Source organism: Malus sylvestris, chromosome 2 (genome assembly GCF_916048215.2).
Source record: "Malus sylvestris chromosome 2, drMalSylv7.2, whole genome shotgun sequence".
Taxonomy (NCBI): Eukaryota; Viridiplantae; Streptophyta; class Magnoliopsida; order Rosales; family Rosaceae; genus Malus; species Malus sylvestris.
The window spans coordinates 7,360,821-7,381,897 of record NC_062261.1 but is presented as its reverse complement, the minus strand read 5'-3'; the positions used below and the strand labels follow the sequence as shown (position 1 = coordinate 7,381,897).

The following is a 21,077-nucleotide window of genomic DNA, read 5'->3' as shown; positions in this document are numbered from 1 at the left end:
TGTTCGTATTCATCTTTTAGGGATCACAGGGATTACATGAAAAATTAAACATTTAAAATTACCACCAAATATTAAAAACAGACGTCAAGTGTTTTAATGGTGGAATTGAAAACAACTCACATATGCTTTGCTTTAAATCCCAGGCGACATCTTTTGTCAAAATTTCAGTCGGCATTTTTTGTCCAAATTAAAAGCTTTATAAGATTTGAGAAATGTAGGATGTATAAAAAATATGGGATACATGTAGAAAATATAAGGTGTATATTGAGAATGTGAGGTGTGAGGGTATTATGGAGAAGTAAGTGGAGCGTATTAAGATAATTTTTCATTAAAAAAGCAAATATGTCGTGTATTAAGTATGTGAAGTTTACTTAATAATTTGTAGAGTATTAATATAATAAGCCTTAATTTTTCTATTAAATGGGCCAACTACACAAATATTATCAGACAAATTGTCGTTGTTACTATTACACCGGCGCTATTAGTTACTTTGAATCTTTGATGTAGAAGTTAAACTCCACACAGAAATGAACTCCAAATCCAAAACGTATCGATCAAGAAACCGCATCAAGAAGATGAACAAGCTCATCATCTTCTTTCCCTCCTTAACCTCTCTGCTTCTAATGTCTTCCTTCTCCGCCATTCTACATCCATCTCTCTGTTCCTCCGCCCACGCTTCCGCCCCATTCCACAACCACTTCACCGCATTCCACCACTTCCTCGAGACCAACATCAACCGAACCGCAGCGTCAATTGGAACAACCCAGCAGAGCATCAGAGCCCTTTTGAGGCTCCAAGAATTGTATGTCCAAGAAAGGAATGCGCTGAGAGATTGCTTGGAGATGTTAGACCAAACTCTTTACGAACTAGGCCAGGCAATCGACGACTTGCACTGTTTGCGTGTGTCTTACGGCAACCTCAAGACCCTTCTGAGCGCTGTAATGACGAATCAGAACACTTGCATTGATGGGTTCTTTGAGTTGGAGGAGTTGGACTCCCAAAACCAAAAGGGTCTCAAAGGTCACCTGCAAGGGCTGCTGAGTCCGATTTCCGAGTCGATGAGTAATTGCTTGGCAATGATCAGAAACCAAGAACAGATTCTGAATTCGCAGAAAAGGGTTAGTAGCAGTTTTACCAAGAAATCATCGAAGAAGAGGTTTCCGAAATGGATGCTGCCGGGTGATCGAAATCTGATGCAGAGATTAGTGCCAAGAATAAGGGCTGACATTGTTGTTGCTGCCGATGGGAGTGGAGATTATGAAACCATTGGTGAAGCTCTGAAGATGGCTCCTAATTTTAGCATTGACAGATTTGTACAACAACAACAAAGCCTTTTCCCACTAAGTGGGGTCGGCTATATGAATCCTAGAACGCCATTGCGCTCGGTTTTGTGTCATGTCCTCCGTTAGATCCAAGTACTCTAAGTCTTTTCTTAGAGTCTCTTCCAAAGTTTTCCTAGGTCTTCCTCTACCCCTTCGGCCCTGAACCTCTGTCCCGTAGTCACATCTTCGAACCGGAGCGTCAGTCGGCCTTCTTTGCACATGTCCAAATCACCGGAGCCGATTTTCTCTCATCTTTCCTACAATTTCGGCTACTCCTACTTTACCTCGGATATCCTCATTCCCAATCTTATCCTTTCTCGTGTGCCCACACATCCTACGAAGCATCCTCATCTCCGCTACACCCATTTTGTGTATGTGTTGATGCTTCACCACCCAACATTCTGTGCCATACAACATCGCTGGCCTTATTGCCGTCCTATAAAATTTTCCCTTGAGCTTCAGTGGCCTACGACGGTCACACAACACGCCGGATGCACTCTTTCCATCCAGCTCGTATTCTATGGTTGAGATCTCCATGAATTCTCCGTTCTCTTGCAAGATAGATCCTAGGTAGCGAAAACGGTCGCTTTTTGTGATCTTCGCTAGATTGCTCCGGTCATTAGTGTGGATAAGTATATAAATGGATAGAGATAGGAAAGCAAACACAAGATGTACGTGGTTCACCCAGATTGGCTACGTCCACGGAATAGAAGAGTTCTCATTAATTGTGAAGGGTTTACACAAGTACATAGGTTCAAGCTCTCCTTTAGTGAGTACAAGTGAATGATTTAGTACAAATGACATTAGGAAATATTGTGGGAGAATGATCTCGTAATCAAGAAACTTCTAAGTATCGGAGTGTGGTGTCGTCTTGACTTGCCTTATCTGTCTCATAGGTAGATGTGGCATCTTAAGTACTCTTCCTCCATCCAGGGGTGGTATCTTTAACTGGTGGAGATGCACAAGGTAATGTATCAATTACACTTGAAGCTTACTTGTAGTTTCAGGCTTGGTCAAGCGTGATACAAACCATGTAGTAGGAGTCCCCCAAGTCGCCGAGCTAGGGGGTCTGCTGAAAGAGGTGACAGACAAGGTAAGCAATCAGAGCTCCGACTGATTGTTCACCTTCTCCCCATCTTGCAGCAGCATGAAGGATAAAGAGAAGAAAAATGAGAAGAGATGATATGAGATACTTTTGCTTTTGAAGAAGTAACTTTCCACAGGCTTATTCTTGAACTGAGCTGGAGGGTTTTCTGGTTTCCTCCAGAGTATAAGGCCGACTGAAGAATTTGAGGGTCAAAACAAGTCCATCAAATCTAGAGTACGTTCCACCATGCTGATATGGGATACTTTTGCTTTTGACAGAGTAATGGATGTATCGGCACGTGTGCTGTTACGCTTGTCTCCACATGTTTCCTTGTATCCTTCGCACTTACCCTATCTGTTCCTCAAGCAGATGCGGAATCTTCCCTGGAAACATCAGATGTTGAAGATGAGTACTCGAGAGCAATGCCAGGTAAGTAATCAGGTAAGGGGTTCCAGGCAGTCAGTTCCTGGCTGGAAGCTTGATTCCAAGTGCTGACTGATTGCTCTCTTTCTCCTTGTCTTGCAGGTAAAAACAAGGCCAAAAGAAAAGACAGGGAAAAAGCATGATATGGGATACTCTTGCTTTTAACCCTGATGATATGAGATATTCTTGCTCTAGTATAGCTTGTTTGCAGAGGTATTATCGGGGGGAAAGAAAGCTGAATATTTTGAAAGGCTTCGTTGGGAGTGCCCTCTCAGGTATGATGAAGGGTTGAGCATTTTTGCAGGTCTGCCTGTCCGTTGGGGATGGAGGTCGACATATATAGGAGTCTCCCTAACAACAAGTAGTAATGCTATTCCTTTACCCTGCTTGGTCATAGCACGGTAGTGGGAGCTGCCAGTTTCACATGTTTTAACTCTGTCAGAGCACTTTGAAAAAGTGGTCTGTGGTATCTGGCTCTCGAGGTTCGGAGAACGATGCCTCTTCGATTTTTTAGAAAGCAATCATGCTGGGGGTCTGACTCTCGAGATTCGGAGAGTAGTGTCTCTTCGATTTTTGAGGAAGTAATCATGTTGGGAGTCTGGCTCTCGAGATTCGGAGGGCGGTGCCTCTTCGATTTTGGAGCAAGCAATCTTGTTGGGAGTGTTGTCTCGAATGTGAGTAAAGGTTGGGCATGTTTGCTAGTCTACCTTGCCACGAAGCACAAAGGTTGACACACAGGGACTTTCCAATTATCCAGCAATGGTACTGTTCCTTTACCCTCTCTTCGATTTTGAGAAAGTAGTCATGTTGGGAGTCTGGCTCTCGAGATTCGGAGGACGGTGCCTCTTCGATTTTGGAGCAAGCAATCTTGTTGGGAGTGTTTTCTCGAATGTGAGTAAAGGTTGGGCATGTTTGCTAGTCTACCTTGCCACGAAGCACAGAGGTTGACACACAGGGACTTTCCAATTATCCAGCAGTGGTACTGTTCCTTTACCCTTGTGGGTAATAATATGGTAGCTAGACCTTCAAAATTTATGTGTCTAAACTTTTGTTAGTGCTGTTTCTTTGCTATTCTTTTACCTTTCTTGGTCAGAGCGATGTAGTGGGAGCTGCAAGCTTCACGTGCTCAACTTTGGCAGAGAACTTTGGCAAAGTTATTTATGGTACCCATGAGCTATTGTTGCATGTGGGAAGTGGGTGATTGAACAATAAGATTCATGTGCTTTCTACTTCACCAGAAGTCTTCGACAGAATGCCCATAATTTCTGCAAAGCTGAGTGTGCGTGTGACAGGTGCTGACAAGGCTAGAAAAGTAGGTGCCTCTTCGATTTCTGAGATCGGCCCTCGTGGTCTCTGAGCAGCCCAGCTTTTGAGAAAGCGAGCGCCTCTTCGATTGATTCGGAGAACGATGCCTCATCGATTTTTGAGAAAGCAATCATGCTGGGGGTCTGGCTCTCGAGATTCGGGGAGCAGTGTCTCTTCGATTTTTGAGAAAGTAGTCATGTTGGGAGTCTGGCTCTCGAGATTCGGAGGACGGTGCCTCTTCGATTTTGGAGCAAGCAATCTTGTTGGGAGTGTTTTCTCGAATGTGAGTAAAGGTTTGGCATGTTTGCTAGTCTACCTTGCCACGAAGCACAGAGGTTGACACACAGGGACTTTCCAATTATCCAGCAGTGGTACTGTTCCTTTACCCTTGTGGGTAATAATATGGTAGCTAGACCTTCAAAATTTATGTGTCTAAACTTTTGTTAGTGCTGTTTCTTTGCTATTCTTTTACCTTTCTTGGTCAGAGCGATGTAGTGGGAGCTGCAAGCTTCACGTGCTCAACTTTGGCAGAGAACTTTGGCAAAGTTATCTGTGGTACCCATGAGCTATTGTTGCGTGTGGGAAGTGGGTGATTGAACAGTAAGATTCATGTGTTTTCTACTTCCCCAGAAGTCTTTGACAGAATGCCCATAATTTCCGCAAAGCTGAGTGTGCGTGTGACAGGTGCTGACAAGGTTGGAAAAGGCTGGAAAAGTAGGTGCCTCTTCGATTTCTGAGATCGGCCCTCGTGGTCTCTGAGGAGCCCAGCTTTTGAGAAAGCGAGCGCCTCTTCGATTTCTGAGATCGGCATTCGTGGTCTTTGAGCAGCCCAACTTTTGAGAAAGCAAACGCCTCTTCGATTTCTGAGATCAACCCTCGTGATCTCTAAGCAGCCCAGCTTTTGAGAAAGCAAACGCCTCTTCGATTTCTGAGCAGGCGCCTCTTCGATTTCTGAAGCTCCGTCGAGTGCAGATTTTTATAGGGGCTGGCATTAAGTTCCAAAGCACACTTGAATCTCCACCAGTAGAAGCTTCATTCTTGCACTTCTAAGATCTTGATTTGTCCGACCTCTTCTCTCTTCAACACCTTTGAAAATGTCTGGCCCCTCCGACCGTCGTTTTGACTTGAACCTTGTTGAAGAGGCAGCCCCGCCTTCTCCAGACAACATATGGCGCCCATCCTTCGTCTCCCCTACTGGTCCTCTTACCGTTGGGGATTCCGTGATGAAGAATGATATGACCGCTGCGGTGGTGGCCAGGAACCTTCTCACTCCCAAAGATAACAGACTACTTTCCAAACGGTCTGATGAGTTAGCTGTTAAGGATTCGCTGGCTCTCAGTGTTCAGTGTGCAGGTTCTGTGTCTAATATGGCCCAACGCCTATTTGCTCGAACCCGCCAAGTTGAATCATTGGCGGCTGAAGTGATGAGTCTCAAACAGGAGATTAGAGGGCTCAAGCATGAGAATAAACAGTTGCACCGGCTCGCACATGACTATGCTACAAACATGAAGAGGAAGCTTGACCAGATGAAGGAAACTGATGGTCAGGTTTTACTTGATCATCAGAGATTTGTGGGTTTGTTCCAAAGGCATTTATTGCCTTCGTCTTCTGGGGCTGTACCGCGTAATGAAGCTCCAAATGATCAACCTCTGATGCCTCCTCCTTCTAGGGTTCTGTCCAGTACTGAGGCTCCAAATGATCCCCCTCCGGTGCCTTCTCTTTCTGGGGCTCTACCGACTGCTGAGACTTCTCCTAAGCAACCTTTGTGAAGGCTCCCTCTTGTGTGTTTATTTTGACTCATGTATATGTACATATTTGTAGTTTACAATGAGACTGTAGAGATCGCCAGAGAAAAGTCTAATATCATGCTTGTTGGAGAGGGGATGAAATCAACCATAATCATAGGGTCTAAGAGCTTTGCAGATGGATTTTCCACCTTTGCTACAGCCACTTTAAGTATGTCACATTTTTTCGGTTCCGAAAATTATTAGTTGGTTTTGATTCAAGAGTGTTCTTGGCATTTTTTTTATTTGTATGTGGAATTTGATGAGAAAGTTAAGGCCTTTTTGTGTTTTTGGATATCTGCAGCTGTAATTGAGGACAAGTTCTTAGCTAGGGTTTAAGAATGCCACATTTTTTCAGTTCCGAAAATTAGTAATTAATTTAGTCTTGACGTGTTCTTGGCAATTTTTTGAGATGTGTCTGAAATTTGATGGAAGAAAGCTAAACCCTTTTCGTGTTTTCAATGTTTGCAGCTGTCATTAGGGACAAGTTCGTAGCTAGGGTTTAAGTATGTCATATTTTCGTGGCTCCGAAAATCATTTGAACTGTTGTGTTCTTGGCATTTTTGAGATGTGTATCTGAGATTTGATGAAGGAAAGTTAAACCCTTTTCGTGTTTTCGGTCTTTGCAGCTGTAATCGGGGACAAGTTCCTAGCTAGGGACCTGACGATAACCAACACAGCAGGCTCAGAAAAGTTCCAGGCAGTTGCTGCAAGAGTGACCTCAAACTCTGCGTTCTACCGCTGCAACTTCAGTTCATACCAAGACACCCTCTACGTCCACTCACTCCGCCAATTCTACCGCAACTGCATCATCGAAGGCACGATTGATTTCATTTTCGGTAATGCAGCTGCAGTCTTCCAACGCTGCAGGGTGATTGTCCGAAAACCAATCCCCCGACAGACCGTTATGATCACTGCACAAGGCAGAACAGACCCGAATCAGAACACCGGCATTTCACTGCAGAAATGCACCATTGTGGCTGCGCCGGAATTCAACAAGACCGAGAGGCAAACTTTCAGAGCATTTTTGGGAAGGCCATGGAGGAACTACTCAAGGACAGTTGTGATGAGGAGCTACTTGGGGGACTTCATACACCCAGAGGGGTGGTCAAAGTGGGATGAATTTACCACAGTGGACACGGTGGAGTACATTGAGTACTTCAACTTTGGACCTGGATCGGACACCAAGCAGAGGGTAAATTGGGGAGGGTATAAAAGGAATTGCAGTGAGGAGATTGTGAGGCAGTTTACGGTTGGCTTGTTTTTGCATGGTGAAAGTGATTGGATTCAGACCACTGGGATTCCACTCTCCTATGGTTCATAACAATTTGAATCAATTTCATTTGTGGTATGTAACTGGTTCGGAAAATTAACGGTTAGATCTTACGTATAAGGATCGAATGGAGCTTTACAAAAAAATGGCAGGTTGTCGTTTTTATTTCTTGTTTACGTACATAGAGTCGGAATAAGAATGAATATACATACTCGGAATTCCAAATGTAACGTACGGTAAAAGCCTAGTTACAAAATTTGCCTGCGTATGAGGTCGTAAATATATACACCATGTCCATCGCCTTGGCGAGTTGTAGCATTGGCGACGAAAAGGTCACATGAAGCACTTTGAACTTTTGAGCAACATTTCCATTCTGTATCTTCCATACTTGATTCCGGTGACCTGCAGCTGTTTCTGCTACAAGGCAGAAGTATCCGGGCAAACACTACCGGTAAGCAACAAGAAGACCGCGACAAGACCGCCACACTATTCACCACCGTGCTGTTTTTTAAATTCTTCAATTGTCCTTTCCACGTTCTCTTTACGAAGAGGCTGCGTAGGGTACAGAACTAGTGCTAAAACTAAGGTGAATGCAAAACCAATTAGCCCACTAAACGGTTGGAAAGGCTGTGTCCCCATAATCCAAGGAAGAAAGTTAGCCCGGTAGGTTAGGAAGCCACCTCTCTGTATGATGAAACTTGAAGCGATAATTCCTGCACGTAACCCGATTGGAATCGCAAGGCTGCCTTCGCTTCTTTGCCGAGCACCTGCTAAACTCAAAGATAGAAGCCATAGTCCTGGTACTGATAGCGGAGACCTGAAATTCCATTGAAATATAAAGAACTGTTAGATTTGTCTTGCACGTCGTCAGCAGAAAGCATTATATAGAAGATTCTGGTATTGCATTGCACGTATCTTGTGCATGGCACAACAATAGCAGAAACTGAGGCCACCTAAAAAGCTAAAAGGTATAGCAAATATCGATTCCAGTAACAGTACAGAAGACAAAAAGAAAGCACTGGTTCTAGGTGGCGATGAGTAAAATAAAATGAATAGAAAGCAACCTCTGGGATAAAGCGAACACAAGTCCTGATATAATTATTCCTCGATGATATCCAAGATCTGCAGCAATTTCTTGGGGCAGCCATGCCCTGAAAAGCAATTCTTCCACAAGAGCAATACCAGTAGCTACTACAACTCCTTGACCAACCGTCATAAGCCCTTGTGTATACACTTTGAGCCGTGCCACAGCATCCAAAGAAGACGGAGTAGAAGGCCAGGCAAGATTCACACAGCCAAGTAGTGCGCTTACAGAGTGTATTGACAAAACAAGGACAACTCCACCAATCAAGCCCTTCAAAAAATCACCTAACTGCAAGCAAGGAGATGAAAAATCTTACAACTGCAAGTAAATAACACTATCTTATTTTGCATGATCTTAGAGTACACGTCCACAATTTCAGCTAACACATACCTTTGCAAATGACGTTAAATCTAGCCCATATCTGTGAAGAGGATTTTCATATCCACGTATTCTTTTACCCCATATCACAACAAGTATCATAAAAGCGGTGTAGAGGCCAACAATGCAAGCAAGTTCAGCAAATCTAGAGGATGTATTGGTTGCCCAGCTTTGTAAAAATGATGGAAGTAGTGGAACGATGATTGGCGACCACAAAACAAGAACCATACCAACAAACCCAAAAATTCTACAGAAGCAAATCAGGATGAAAGAACATATCAGGAACTAAAATAATCAAGAACAAATTTGGGAAGTGTTATTGGCACTTCAAAAATCTCATTCTACACTCCTCACAAGTGTATTTTTCTTTCCAAATATAGAAAGTTCGGAGTGTAGAATGAGATTTTTGAAGTGCTAATAACAATTCCCACAAATTTTTGTAAATAAATAAAAAAGATCACCATGCAAACCAAAGGAACCTAACAAACTAAGGGAAATCAGATCACTGATTTCACGAATGCATGATGGAACATACATATAAAAGTTCGTTCCACTTTGAAACTCTCTTAATAGTCGTAAAACTATATGGATTGGCATGCAAGATTAACATCTTGAACATAGAAATTTGTACTCTGAATAATTTTGAGATAAAGATTCTCTTTCTTTTCTGAAGCAGTAATTAGACTTAACCTACACAATACCTCTGGATTAAGGGACGCTCAGCTATATGAAGAAACTGGATAAGCTTATCAGTCAAACTCATCGCACCACGTAGACCACCCCAAAGCAAAGCAGCTTTTCCAACTAACCTCAACATGCCACCCCTTTGTCCCAAATCTGCCAACATTGCGACCAATCTATTCGCAAAGGGGTTACAAAATTAGTAAAAGAAAGAAGTGGTACATCTCTATATATTGGAAAGACATATGTTTTGTGCTAATACCTTTCTTGATCCACTTCACCACCTTCCTTGGTGGGTACCACGGGAGCAGCAACTGACATGGCTTTCTCAGCGAGACTTGTAACAATGTTACTTTGGTTTTTCTCAGCCTCTTCAAATTTGTCAGGCTCCTTCTGACCTTTACCTTTCACCAACGACTTGGACAAACTCTCACCAGAAGTTTCATCACCTTTGTACGAATCCTGTGTGTGTTTGTATATAAGCATAATAAGTAGCAATATAAAAAAAATAAAAAGATAAAGTCAGCTGATTTTTGTCATCACAAAGAACAAAATCAAATAAACACAAAAATAGAGGATAAGGCAATGGGATCTGACATAATAGTGACATGGACATCATCTTAGGCAGCTCTTGTATTGAGAAGAATAACAAAACACCAAAAAGAAGGTAGATACAAAGTAACTGATTTTGAACCAGATCATGTTAAACAGTGGAAATAATGATAATACAGCTGCCTCAATAGAAACAGGAAGTTTTCTATAAGTTAATCTCAAGGAAGACACTATGCTGTCTGGTAACTACCAAGTTGGCCAGTAGTTCAAGAAATACAAATCCCTAAATACAATTTTGCATGGGCATCTACTTGTATAGCTACCATTTTAAGAAAACTAAAAATGTCTGAATAAATGAACTTATTACCTGGTGCCCCACGAATAACGCAGATGCCCCTAGGGCAGCTGTAACAGCACCAACCATAACACTGTTGTTGATATTCTTCAACCCGGTCTTTTCCTCTTCCCTGTTAACTGAACTGTTCAAGCTAGCATTTTGATCAGATTTATCAACAGGCATGTGGTGAATCTCTGTGCCACTAGCCTTGCCCAGATCTTTTTTTCCAGATACTTTTGCTCGACCAAGCGTCAGGGCTTCTATTTGACCATAATTATGGATCGTAACCACATCAAAATATTTTCTCAGTGCCGCTAGGCTTGAGCCTACTATAACACCAACTGGCAGCACTCTTCTCAAGTGACTAGTGCCCTGAACAGCAGATGATATGGCTCTTATTATATGCTCACCATGGAGAGTACCAACTTTTTCCGAAGTGCAGTCAATAATACTATGGTATTCAACTTCCAAACATGGAGCATACTTGTCATGTCCAACATCAAATGAAACTGCATTAGCCACTTTTTCCATATCTTTGTAAAGATAGGGTTCCATCCTTTTCATGTCATCCGCACTTATTCTGCGACCCACTTCAATCTTCAAAGTATGCAATACAATATTTTTCACAAATTGCATAAACTCCTCTATTTTCTCTTTACCAATTTCAACTCTCCCCTCAATATTTTCCACTGTTTCATATTCTTTCACTGGTTCCTGATATCCTTTAACTGGTTCCTGATGCTTTTCTGTATCTAATATTACATATGATGTTTCGATAACTTTACCATTTACCTTTGCAGGTGAATGGGTGTGAATCTTTCTTTCAACACCCCTATGAGTTGCAGCGTTACCAACAGAACTTTCAACTTGTCCCGGTTGTTCTAAGAGCTTCCACTGACCTTCTTCTGGAAAATAGTCCAACAACAGAGCAGCGGTTGAATCTAAATCAAGTGATTCGTCAGGTACATTTGAAACGAGAGTATTTACCCCATATGGAATTGAAGTTACGGAAAGCGGCGGCTTCTTTACATGATTAAGAAGATTTGTACCAACTAGTTGATCCTTCTTTTCATTTTTATCATCACCTACACTGTTAACTGCATCACTTCCCTGAGAACTGTTCAAACCAATCCCATAAGCTGATGAGGGGCTTTGATTAGACTTCTCTACCCATCCATTTGGTGCATCAGGTTGCAAATCCGCACCATTCTCAGGGTGATCAGATACACGGACATTGCTTAACATATCCATCTGTACATTTTTGTCAGTCTTACTTGCTTCTGAATCTTCTTGACTATTGACATCACAGACATGGTCCTTTGCAGATTCAGACTCTGATACAGAATCAACTTCTTTTACTACACTTTCATGTGAACTCTCCTCCATTTGAGTTATTATATTTTCTATAACACCAAAAACATTGTTGACTGCCATTTGGGTGTTATCATCCATCCCTGTCAATGCATTGAATGCCTCAGAAACGCTGAAGTTCTTACTTTGGTCCACCATGGGCTGCACATTCTTATTATCCCTCTTTTGATTATCATCGTCTTCCTCTTTCTTTGTGTCTAACGGAGTGATTCTACCATCTTGGTCTTTCTGCTCCTCAACAATTGCTTCCTCAGTACCACCAACGATTTCAGCCTGGCTGGAATTGTTAGGGGTCGTTTCTAGTTCTGAACCCTTTTCACTATTGGAAAGATCTTCAGGAGCCTTTTCCTTGGAAGACTTATCATTTCCTGATTGGCTAGTGTCCTTTCCGACAGAATCAGAAATATCACTTTCCTGACTGCTCAACGATTGAGACTGGTCTAGATTTACAAACTTTTCACTATTGGAAAGATCTTCAGGAGCCTTTTCTTTGGAAGAATCATTTCCTGATTCGCTGGTGTCCTTTCCAACAGAACCAGAAATATCACTTTCCTGACTGCTTAACGATTGAGACTGGTCCAGATTTGAAATCGTTTCTGATCCCTCTGAGGGAGGATCCTCTGATTCTAAACCCCCTGGACGCTTGTTTGCATCAGGTAGTTTGTTAGTTGACCTGTCCACCAGATCATCCTTTTTCAACAGATCCGATGAACGATTGTCTTTCTGTACCCCTTCTGAACTTGATGTTCCCATGACCTTGTCCTTGATCTTTGACTTTAGACCTGAAGACATGTCAGGAATCCGAGCAATACCCAAAAGTTGATCAAACTTTAGGTTTGTGCCTTGAGTATGCAGAGCTCCAGAAACAGCAGATGCTAGCTTTCCACGAAGATCTTCCGGCACTGCATCTTGCAAAGCTTTCATCAGCGTGTCTCCTTGATCAACTGCTGCTAAGACCTGGGCCCATATACCACATAAATGTGAGATAAATACATACTGGGTACACAATTTGATTCTGATAGACCAGAACCATACATAGACAAGACCAGAGACCCAAATTAACATCAACACAACCACAAAAGTAAACAGTAGCATAAAACTGCAATTTCGAGCACCACCTTCTTCTTCTTTTCTTCTGTAAGAGTATCAGGCATGGTTACATCTAGCATTTTCATCACAACTTCTGCTGTCTGTAACACTTGACCTTTTTCGCCTACAGGACTGACTTCCTCCTCATTGACCAATTCTTGATCATCAGATTTAGTCTGATCCGGGGAACCATTTTCCACAAGCTGCAACCCTGTGTTTTGGACCTCTGACTTTCTCAAAGAGTCCTTTCTGGATCTTATCCAAAAGCTAGCAGCATTATCATTTTCTTCAGGCATACTGTTTGCTGGACCTGCGGTATATCCATTTAAGGAATCTGACTGGGCAAGATCCAACAGCTTGGCACCACTATTGTTGGACAGTCTACCTTCCACAAGAGATAATCCTTCTGAAGGGTCTATGGGTAGGTCTACATCAAGAGGGTGACGGCCCTTCAATAGTCCAAGCTCTACTGCTGTGAGCCACTGCACATACCACATGCATTCTTATCAGAATATCAGAATGCAAACTTAGATCCCATCAAAATCTTCAACATGAGGTGGTTTAATGATACACAAAAATTATTCAAGCTCAAAGAGAAATAAACTCATTAATTACCTCAATTGTTATGTACTGGCACCAAGACACAGCAGATCTACCACCATCCATAACACTAGAAGGCAAGTAAGAACACAAAAGTAGGCTTGTGAATGGATTTTCTGCTATCAAACTGCGTGGAACTGACAAGAGTGGTGCTGAACCATCGTTTTTCTGATAAATTAACATAATATGAACATAAAATGAACAAGCTTGTCAATAATGAAGAAGATTGCATTGAGTTGACAACTATGTAGGTACCTGTATAAATAGGACGGGGATCTTTACATTCCCAATCACACCTCGTGTACTTGATTTGGAATAAAAATCCTCAATGGCCTCATAACCATAAGATACAATGGAGATTGCTTTGTCGAAATCACGAACAGATTTTGCTGAAAGAGCTTGTTCCACATCAAACCCTTTTGATTTTCCTTGAAACAGTTCCTACAAAACCAGGCATGCATATAGCATAATTTCTAGCAGTAAGGGGTAGGTTACATTAACTAAATGGTTGAACATAATTGGAAACCACATTAAGAATTTTAAGTAACAAGTTGTTTCGTAATAGATGGAATGCACTTGCACTATACTAGAAGTTTCAAGTCGGTCGTCCACCTTGTTAGATCTCAAAATATCTATGAGACCATCGGTGAGACTCTGGTCGATAGCCATCTGATGAGGAGAGGACCTAGTGGCCTCCTCTAAGTCAAAAGGATTGTCAATGCAGGTGGCAGCTGTAAGTGGTGTGCTCTCCCCAGCTTCTGCCAGGTACTTCGTCAACATGTTAGCACCATAACCCCAGCCAACACCCATCAACGTGGTCCACGGCCTAGCCTTAGTAATGAACTGTATAGCAGTGGAGATATCATCGCTGTCAGCAGCTGAAAATAACCTACATAACATGAAGTAACTTAAGTAGCCCTACAAGGGATGGAGCTAGAAATTTCTTCTAATGGGGGAAACCCAAAAAATAACTAACAAAACCTTATTATGGTATTGCTTATACCTAATATGATGATAGGGATGATTTCAAACGCTGATATATCACAATTTCAATGTTACGAAAAATTCAGTCTAGTAATGAAAAGTAGCAAAGTGAAGAGAAAGGGGTTTTACTGTTTAAATGATGGAACTTTTGCTCATATAATATTTGATATTGGGGATATGCTTGATATTAGATACATATACTTTCTTCAAATGTAACAAGTGTAATATATAACTGCAGTCTACAGTTTAATGATGAATTGCTTGAGTGGGGGCATCTACCCCCAATGGGTCTTCATTGGCTCCATCCATGAGCCCTACGATCACCACTTTGTGATTCTCCCAAAAACCACAAACAGGAAAGAAAAAAAAATCCACAACAAAACAAGAGCATTTTGTTAACTGTATATAACAAAGGCAATACTAAATCCAAGAAACCGAATTTCCAACCATAACCCGTTGTTCAAGTTTTGAACTTTTTGATACAAGTGATATTCTACTTTGAACTAAGCTAAATTATGAGGAGGATTGAACTTGGGTGCATATGGGCAGTACACCCGTTATCTCCAATGTGGCTCCGCCCACGACTGCTCCAAGTCTTTAACTTCAATTCACAAACACATGATCCTAGCCTTCCAAAAAAACAAAACCCAAAACAAATGCAGACCCATTTCTTAGCTATATATAACTAAGGCAATACTCAATCGAAGATATCAAATTTCCAAAAATAACCCAATATTCCCAAGTTTTGAACTTCAATCTGAATTGATTGAGAAAGTTAACATACCGCGGCGTGGTGAGCGGCGAACCGGCGCAGCCCCGCGGGTTCATAACAATCGGAAAGCAGCCTCGCCTGAGAGCTTCACACACGAACGACCTGACACTCCAATCCAAGCTTCCCATTGCCGAGCCCGGCACGAGAACCAAGGTGGTGTCCAAGCCATGCTCTTTTCTCAAATCCAAATTCGCCGGCCAATCCAAAGATATCACTCCTCCGTCTTCCGTACTTATACAGAGTCTCTGATACTCCAATTTCTCCTCCAAAAAACTCCCCGCTTCGCTACCCGAATCAAAACGAATTCTGCCGCTGCTCAACCGCACGAAGTGCCTGTCCTCCTTCACCAGCCGCTCGTTCACGTCTTCTAGCAATTCGCTGCCTTGAAACGACACCGACGGACACCGTAGCAGCACGAACCGGTTAAACAGCGTCGGACTGGTGAACAGCACCCACTCCCCGATATCCGAGTCGAATTTCCACTCGACGGGTTTCGAACCCGGACTGGAATTCGAATTGTTGGCGAGGAAGAGGGCGGCGCCGGAGACGATCCCGAGAACCGGAGCGATGAATTCCAGAGAACTGGGGGACGGGAATTGGGAAATGAATTCGTGGAATGGGATTCCGCCTCCGAGTTGGCTTCGCGGGGCGAGTTTGAGTCTGCGGCGGCGGAAGACGCGGAACTCGCGGATCTGGAAAGCGTGCCTGGGCGAGAAACGGGGAGTGAAGCCGGAATAGTGGGGGAGATTCAAGCTCAGATTGCTCATCGTTTTTGGGTCTTCGAAAAAACAAGAACCGGAAATCGGGTTTTTGAAAACCCTGAGTTGGGTTTTTTATTTTTCTGGTGGGGAAGAAGAAGTGATAGAGAATCAGAGATGAGAGAGAGAGAAAGATGTGGAAAGCTGTGATGGAGAGTGACGTGGGCGGTGGAGAAGAAGACGCTGGATGGAAACGGAAAGTAAGTTGGAGGGATCCGAGCCTGACCGGTCAGAAGAAGAGGCGGGAGCGTTTTTTACCCGCGAATGGATCCCAAGAAAGGAGCTTCAACGGTCCGTATTTCTGATTAATTTTTTAAGCGGAAATCACATTCACTAAAAGGCACACAGTTACGAGAGCAACCAGCATAGAAAGTTCCACGGTCCATATATTATTGTCCATACATTTATGATTTTAGCGGCGGGAAGGCCGTGCCATGTGGCTCAAGTGTCCCTTCCCAAGAAAAGTGAGCCATGGGGGCTCCACGTGAAGAAAATTTTAATTGTAACGGTAACACAAGTAATATACCACATGTTTTAATAGAAATTGTGAGAAATTTTATTTTATAAGTTTTAACTTTTTAGGACATATATCCCACCATTCGTATAATGACATATGGTGTACCACCTCGTATATCGGTCACACTAAAAAATCTCAAGAGTTAAAGGGCTGGTGCACAATTAAAGCGACGTTTTAATTTTATAATATAACGCTACGTGAAATGAAATAAAATTTAATATGTAATAGGAAATTGTTATTTGTATTTTAAAATTTTCATTTAGTACTCTAAATTTTTTATAATTAATAAAAAAATTACATTTATGAAGAGTGTAGAATAAGATTTTTAAAATACATGAGTATACTGTTAGAAAGTTGTATGTGACCTGTGTGTCATGGACTTTTAGATCTAGCATGCGTGCAGAAATATAACTGTGTGATCATTGTACATGTAAAGTCCTTATTCCCAACATGTTAAAGGTTGTTATATATGCAAATCAAAATAAGAATAAAAAATAATTGTTATTAACATTTCAAAACAGTCTTTTATATTTCCCTTTTATCTATTTGTTCTTTTTTTTCTTCTAATGTATCTACAATAAGGGGAGGGAGGTCGGCTTAGCCTCATCATGTACTAGCAATAATGTGGTTCAAATTCGCTTTTGGCGATAATCGAACCTAAGACCTCTTACTAACAAATGAAGAGGAATATCGTAGTACTAAGTGGATATATTTGTTCTTTAATTATTAGTTAACGCACAATTTTATTTTTGGAGTGTCAATAACAACTCTTAGAAAATAATTATACACATATGTCTAATCATGATATGCTCACAAAGACAAATCACTCTTTTCTTTTTAGGAAAACTAATGAAAATGGCTTGAAAACTTTGAGTTTTAACTATAAGGACAAAATAAAGGGTAAAGTGAATAGTACCAGATTTGACTTTTTAGTGTAAAAATGTGGTTTTTCGTTAAAGTAAACAGTACCACGGACTTTTCGTTAAAACTCCTTTTCTTTTTCTGGCTAGTTATGTAATTTTACTTCAATATTTCGTAAGTATTGAGCGATACGGATTTTTTTTTCTCAAGTGGCCCAAGTACACTCTCCGATTTGAACGGGCCTTAATGTATCCAGCCGGCATTTTAGTCTCAAACGGACCTACCAAGAATCCAAGCCTCTTGTTAGTCTTGGAATAGTCCACTTTCTTCAATGGATACTTCTTCACGATGAAACCCATTAGGCAGGCCCACCCTCATTCTCTTGTAAAAACATCATGAACTTCAAATTCCAACAGCAGTGGGGAGGTTTAGGTTTGTTTACTTTTATTTGCTCGTTACATGTAAGAAGTTATTCATTTAATTGTAAGTAACAATCTAAAATACTTACAAAAACACCATATTAAAACTGTAAAACAAAAAATGTTTTTCTTTACATATGGCAAAGTCTAATTTGTCCGCAAGAAGCCAATTATTCTACTATTCTTTACCTTCAATAGAACCTTACCTCGAGAAATTTGAGTGGGATAAAGCCCAAGTTGGAGAAAAATAGTGTCGCAATTCAATTAACTAACATCTATGACATCATCTACAAAGCAGTGTTCTCTCTTCTTGAGTTCGAATCCTTTTTGTTATAGTTTAGATGAATTTGTTGTCGAATATTGCGTGTATATTGAAAAATAACATCTATTACATCATGTTATAGTGTTTTCCATTTTCTTTCAATTTTTTTGCACAACATATTAGAGTATTTAACTTGGTGCATGATCAAACACAATGTCAGTAAATTTACCTAGTAAGTTTATTATCTTTTTCTCTGATTCTTAACGTCTATGATAACAGATAAATGTGAGCCTCATAAATTAGCAAGACAAAACTAACATAACCATGGTTGGGAACGAATTTCAGGCTCGTCTTTCACATGGCACGTCTTGGGTTCGATTCCTTGCACTTGTGAATCATACAACGGTGACCAGGAAAGGCTGAAATGCCTATGTGAGTCTTTCTAGCTCCTGGAAAGGTGGATTGTCGTGGTGAAGCTACCCACTAATCTCATTTGAAAAAAAAAAAGGAAAATTAATGAAAAGGCCTTGAAAACTTTAAGTTTTAACGATAAGGACAAAATAAAGGGTAAAGTGAATAGTATCAGTATTGATTTTTCGTTAAAGTGAATAGTACTTGAAGCTTTACGTTAAGGTTCCCAAAAAAATAAAAAAGATAATTGCATTAATGTATAAATGAGGTCGACCAGATTTTCTTAAGCACATGATTTGGAACCTATATTATTTACCCATTGCTACAGAAATAGAGAGACATCATACTGTGGTCTTGTACTTATTTATCTTAAAACCAATCAAGATCTTTTAATATTTTGTTCCAATTTATTTTATCCAATCAGTAGGAATCAATTCGAAAAGTTTCTTGTCCATACTAATTTTTTTAATTTTTCTTAATAAAAAGAGCAAATAATTATATGGTTCACAAAATGTGATTAAAGATTTTGTTCATCACATGCTCTTTGTCACATACCCGCCTGCAAAATATGAGATTGTGTCTCTAACAGAGAATCAGATTGCATATCTCTATTATTTACACCATTTTCTGCTCTTTGATTTTTGACCAAACTTATTTAACATTACAGTTTAGTTGTATTTTTTTATTTGTAAGTAAGAAATTTTAATTTGTCTTCCTTTTAATCATACAAATTTAATATTATATTTGTTCTGAATAACTCATTGTGTGAGTTAGCGGGCCTCACTTCACCTGCCTAGTATAAATATAATGTTGTATAGAAACAACTGACTATAAACTGATGTATGAATATGTAGGAGGACATGAAGAATCTTAAACATCTTTTCTCCCGATGGCTCTCAACCACGTATCACGTTTTTGTTTTATTTAATCCATTGATCTTTTGATCCCTTATAGAGAGGGTCGTCTTATTAGTGCTTAAGTAGACGTGTTGTTTTATCGGCACAGCTAATGAATGAACAAGAAATTGAACTAACAAGTCAGATAATATATACTACGCATCAGTCACAATTAGTTGATGTTATCAACAGTTACTTACTAACTAAATCATTGGATATAACATGACAAGATTATGTAAAGTAAATAAGATACTTGAAATAAAAAAAAGAAAGTGTTGACAATAAAAATGCAAAGCCTACGTTGCGTGCAAGTCGAGCAACTATTGAGCTAACTACGTCGTTTTTGTAAATTTGGGCATGCCAACTTGCGAACGAGCTTGGTTGGCCGAGTAAAATAGACGAAGTAGTGGTAGGGATGGGCACTTGAAACCAAAAACTGAAATCGAAACACAAACCAAATCAGACCACACCGAACGGTTCGGTTTTGCGGTTTTGAAACCGAACCGCATTGTAGGAAACGGTTTGGTTTTTGTTTTGGCTTTTGAAAACCGCACAGAAACTGAAACCGCACCTCAAATTAGATGTCATGTTTTAATTAGTTGTTTGTTATAGTCCATACATTTAGTATGTACATGTCATAATAATGATTCTTTTTTCCAATTTATATCCCTTATCAAGCTTGACATCTCAATGTTTCTTTACAGAAAAGATGACAATTTTATTACCAGTAAAAGCACCTCATAACCCTAATTTTCAAGTTCAGAATGACAACCTATATAATAGACTAATGAGAAATGCAAATGAAAACTCAAAAAGAAACAATGAGCATCAAATAAGAGTAGTCACATAAGGAGAGATACAAAGACCGAATCTCTAATCAAGTAATAAGCCGGAGCACTCCATTTGGGTACTTTCCTGCTCACAAAGTCTATCATCTGTGTAATTAGCTAGCTAGAGTAAAGAAAAGAATTCTCATGTGGGTTGGTTAATTAATGTATTGTGTGGAAAATGAGATCGTGTTATGTGCAGATAAGTATAAATTTTAAATTGTATATTTTTTCTCAAAAACCAAACCAAAACAATTTGGTTTTATTTCGATTTTGGCTTCAAAACCACACCGAACTGCAGGGCAAAAAGTTACGGTTTTGATTGCGGTTTCATTTAAAACCGCACTGAATCAAATCGTGCCACCCTTAAGTAGTGGTGGTATTGAATGCATTGCTAATAGCTTCTGCACCTGAGCAACTACGGTTGAAAAAGGAACACCTCTCAGCCTAGGGTTCTAGAACTTGAAGACAATCTTGCTTAATCCACTGCGAAGTTCAAAATCTTCTGTACTGGGTTCGGCAACTTCAACTATATTCGTGAGAATATAAGTGCCGAATCTCTGTCAAGATATACGGGCAAAGGTACTCAAAGTAGATGTTTGTCTTTATGATGAACGTGGCTCAGTCGTCTGAATGCTGAACTGTGAAGTACAAATCAGAGTAACCGATCATAAAACACCTCACTTCTCGGGGCTAATGAAGTGACTTCTTTAGGAGAAAGAATTAAGAATTCTTGGTCGGCCGAGATTTGGATTGATAACCAACCAACCAGAAGCAGTGGTGTTTACTTGTCCAAACTAAAGATGCTTCTAAATCGCCTGGGTCTATGGTTCCAGTGTTGTTTATTTATTCAAACTGAAGATGTCGCAAATTGTCAACATAGTGTATGTATAGACGAGAGGGTTAGGATCCTTCGTATTTTTTTTCTTCAGGGTTGTGAGAAGGGTTTTCGCGTAGAGTGAAAGTTTTCTACATTGCAAAACCTCTTGTATGTATACAATAATTCTGTAATGGCCAAGTATACCAAATAGTATAATTCTAATAATATTTCAATTCTATGGCATAATATACTGGACTTATTCTC

General features: G+C 40.5%; 2 protein-coding genes across 3 annotated transcripts; one reads left to right on the top strand and one right to left on the bottom strand.

Annotated features, from left to right (window-relative positions):
• Window positions 1–531: 531 nt before the first annotated feature.
• LOC126608050 (pectinesterase-like) lies at window positions 532–7,256 on the top strand. The gene is made up of 3 exons (XM_050275813.1): window positions 532–1,344; window positions 5,959–6,093; window positions 6,551–7,256. The coding sequence occupies exons 1-3, from the start codon at window positions 576–578 to the stop codon at window positions 7,243–7,245; spliced, it is 1,599 nt and encodes a 532-aa protein (XP_050131770.1). The 5' UTR covers window positions 532–575; the 3' UTR covers window positions 7,246–7,256.
• A 72-nt stretch (window positions 7,257–7,328) lies between these two features.
• LOC126607941 (uncharacterized) lies at window positions 7,329–16,110 on the bottom strand. 2 transcript variants are annotated; one of them, XM_050275660.1, is made up of 11 exons: window positions 15,055–16,110; window positions 13,899–14,175; window positions 13,542–13,727; window positions 13,302–13,454; window positions 12,716–13,168; window positions 10,257–12,554; window positions 9,600–9,799; window positions 9,358–9,513; window positions 8,669–8,903; window positions 8,259–8,566; window positions 7,329–8,011 (listed from the first exon to the last, which is right to left on the bottom strand). In XM_050275660.1, exons 1-11 carry the CDS (start codon window positions 15,807–15,809, stop codon window positions 7,681–7,683), a joined length of 5,352 nt encoding a protein of 1,783 aa, XP_050131617.1. In that variant the 5' UTR covers window positions 15,810–16,110; the 3' UTR covers window positions 7,329–7,680. The 2 variants fall into 2 exon arrangements, with proteins under 2 accessions (XP_050131617.1, XP_050131625.1); XM_050275668.1 differs by having other exon boundaries at window positions 13,899–14,129; window positions 15,055–15,203.
• Between the last annotated feature and the right edge of the window lie 4,967 nt (window positions 16,111–21,077).

Excerpts from the sequence above, each read along its gene's own strand:
- LOC126607941 (XM_050275660.1), bottom strand. The coding sequence starts at position 15,809 with ATGAGCAATCTGAGCTTGAATCTCCCCCACTATTCCGGCTTCACTCCC. Across the intron at positions 9,800-10,256 it reads CGTTATTCGTGGGGCACCAG|GATTCGTACAAAGGTGATGA; the intron begins GTAATAAGTTCA and ends AAACACACACAG. Across the intron at positions 9,514-9,599 it reads GGTGAAGTGGATCAAGAAAG|ATTGGTCGCAATGTTGGCAG; the intron begins GTATTAGCACAA and ends CTTTGCGAATAG.
- LOC126608050 (XM_050275813.1), top strand. The coding sequence starts at position 576 with ATGAACAAGCTCATCATCTTCTTTCCCTCCTTAACCTCTCTGCTTCTA. Across the intron at positions 1,345-5,958 it reads ACAAAGCCTTTTCCCACTAA|TTTACAATGAGACTGTAGAG; the intron begins GTGGGGTCGGCT and ends ACATATTTGTAG. Across the intron at positions 6,094-6,550 it reads CTTTGCTACAGCCACTTTAA|CTGTAATCGGGGACAAGTTC; the intron begins GTATGTCACATT and ends CGGTCTTTGCAG.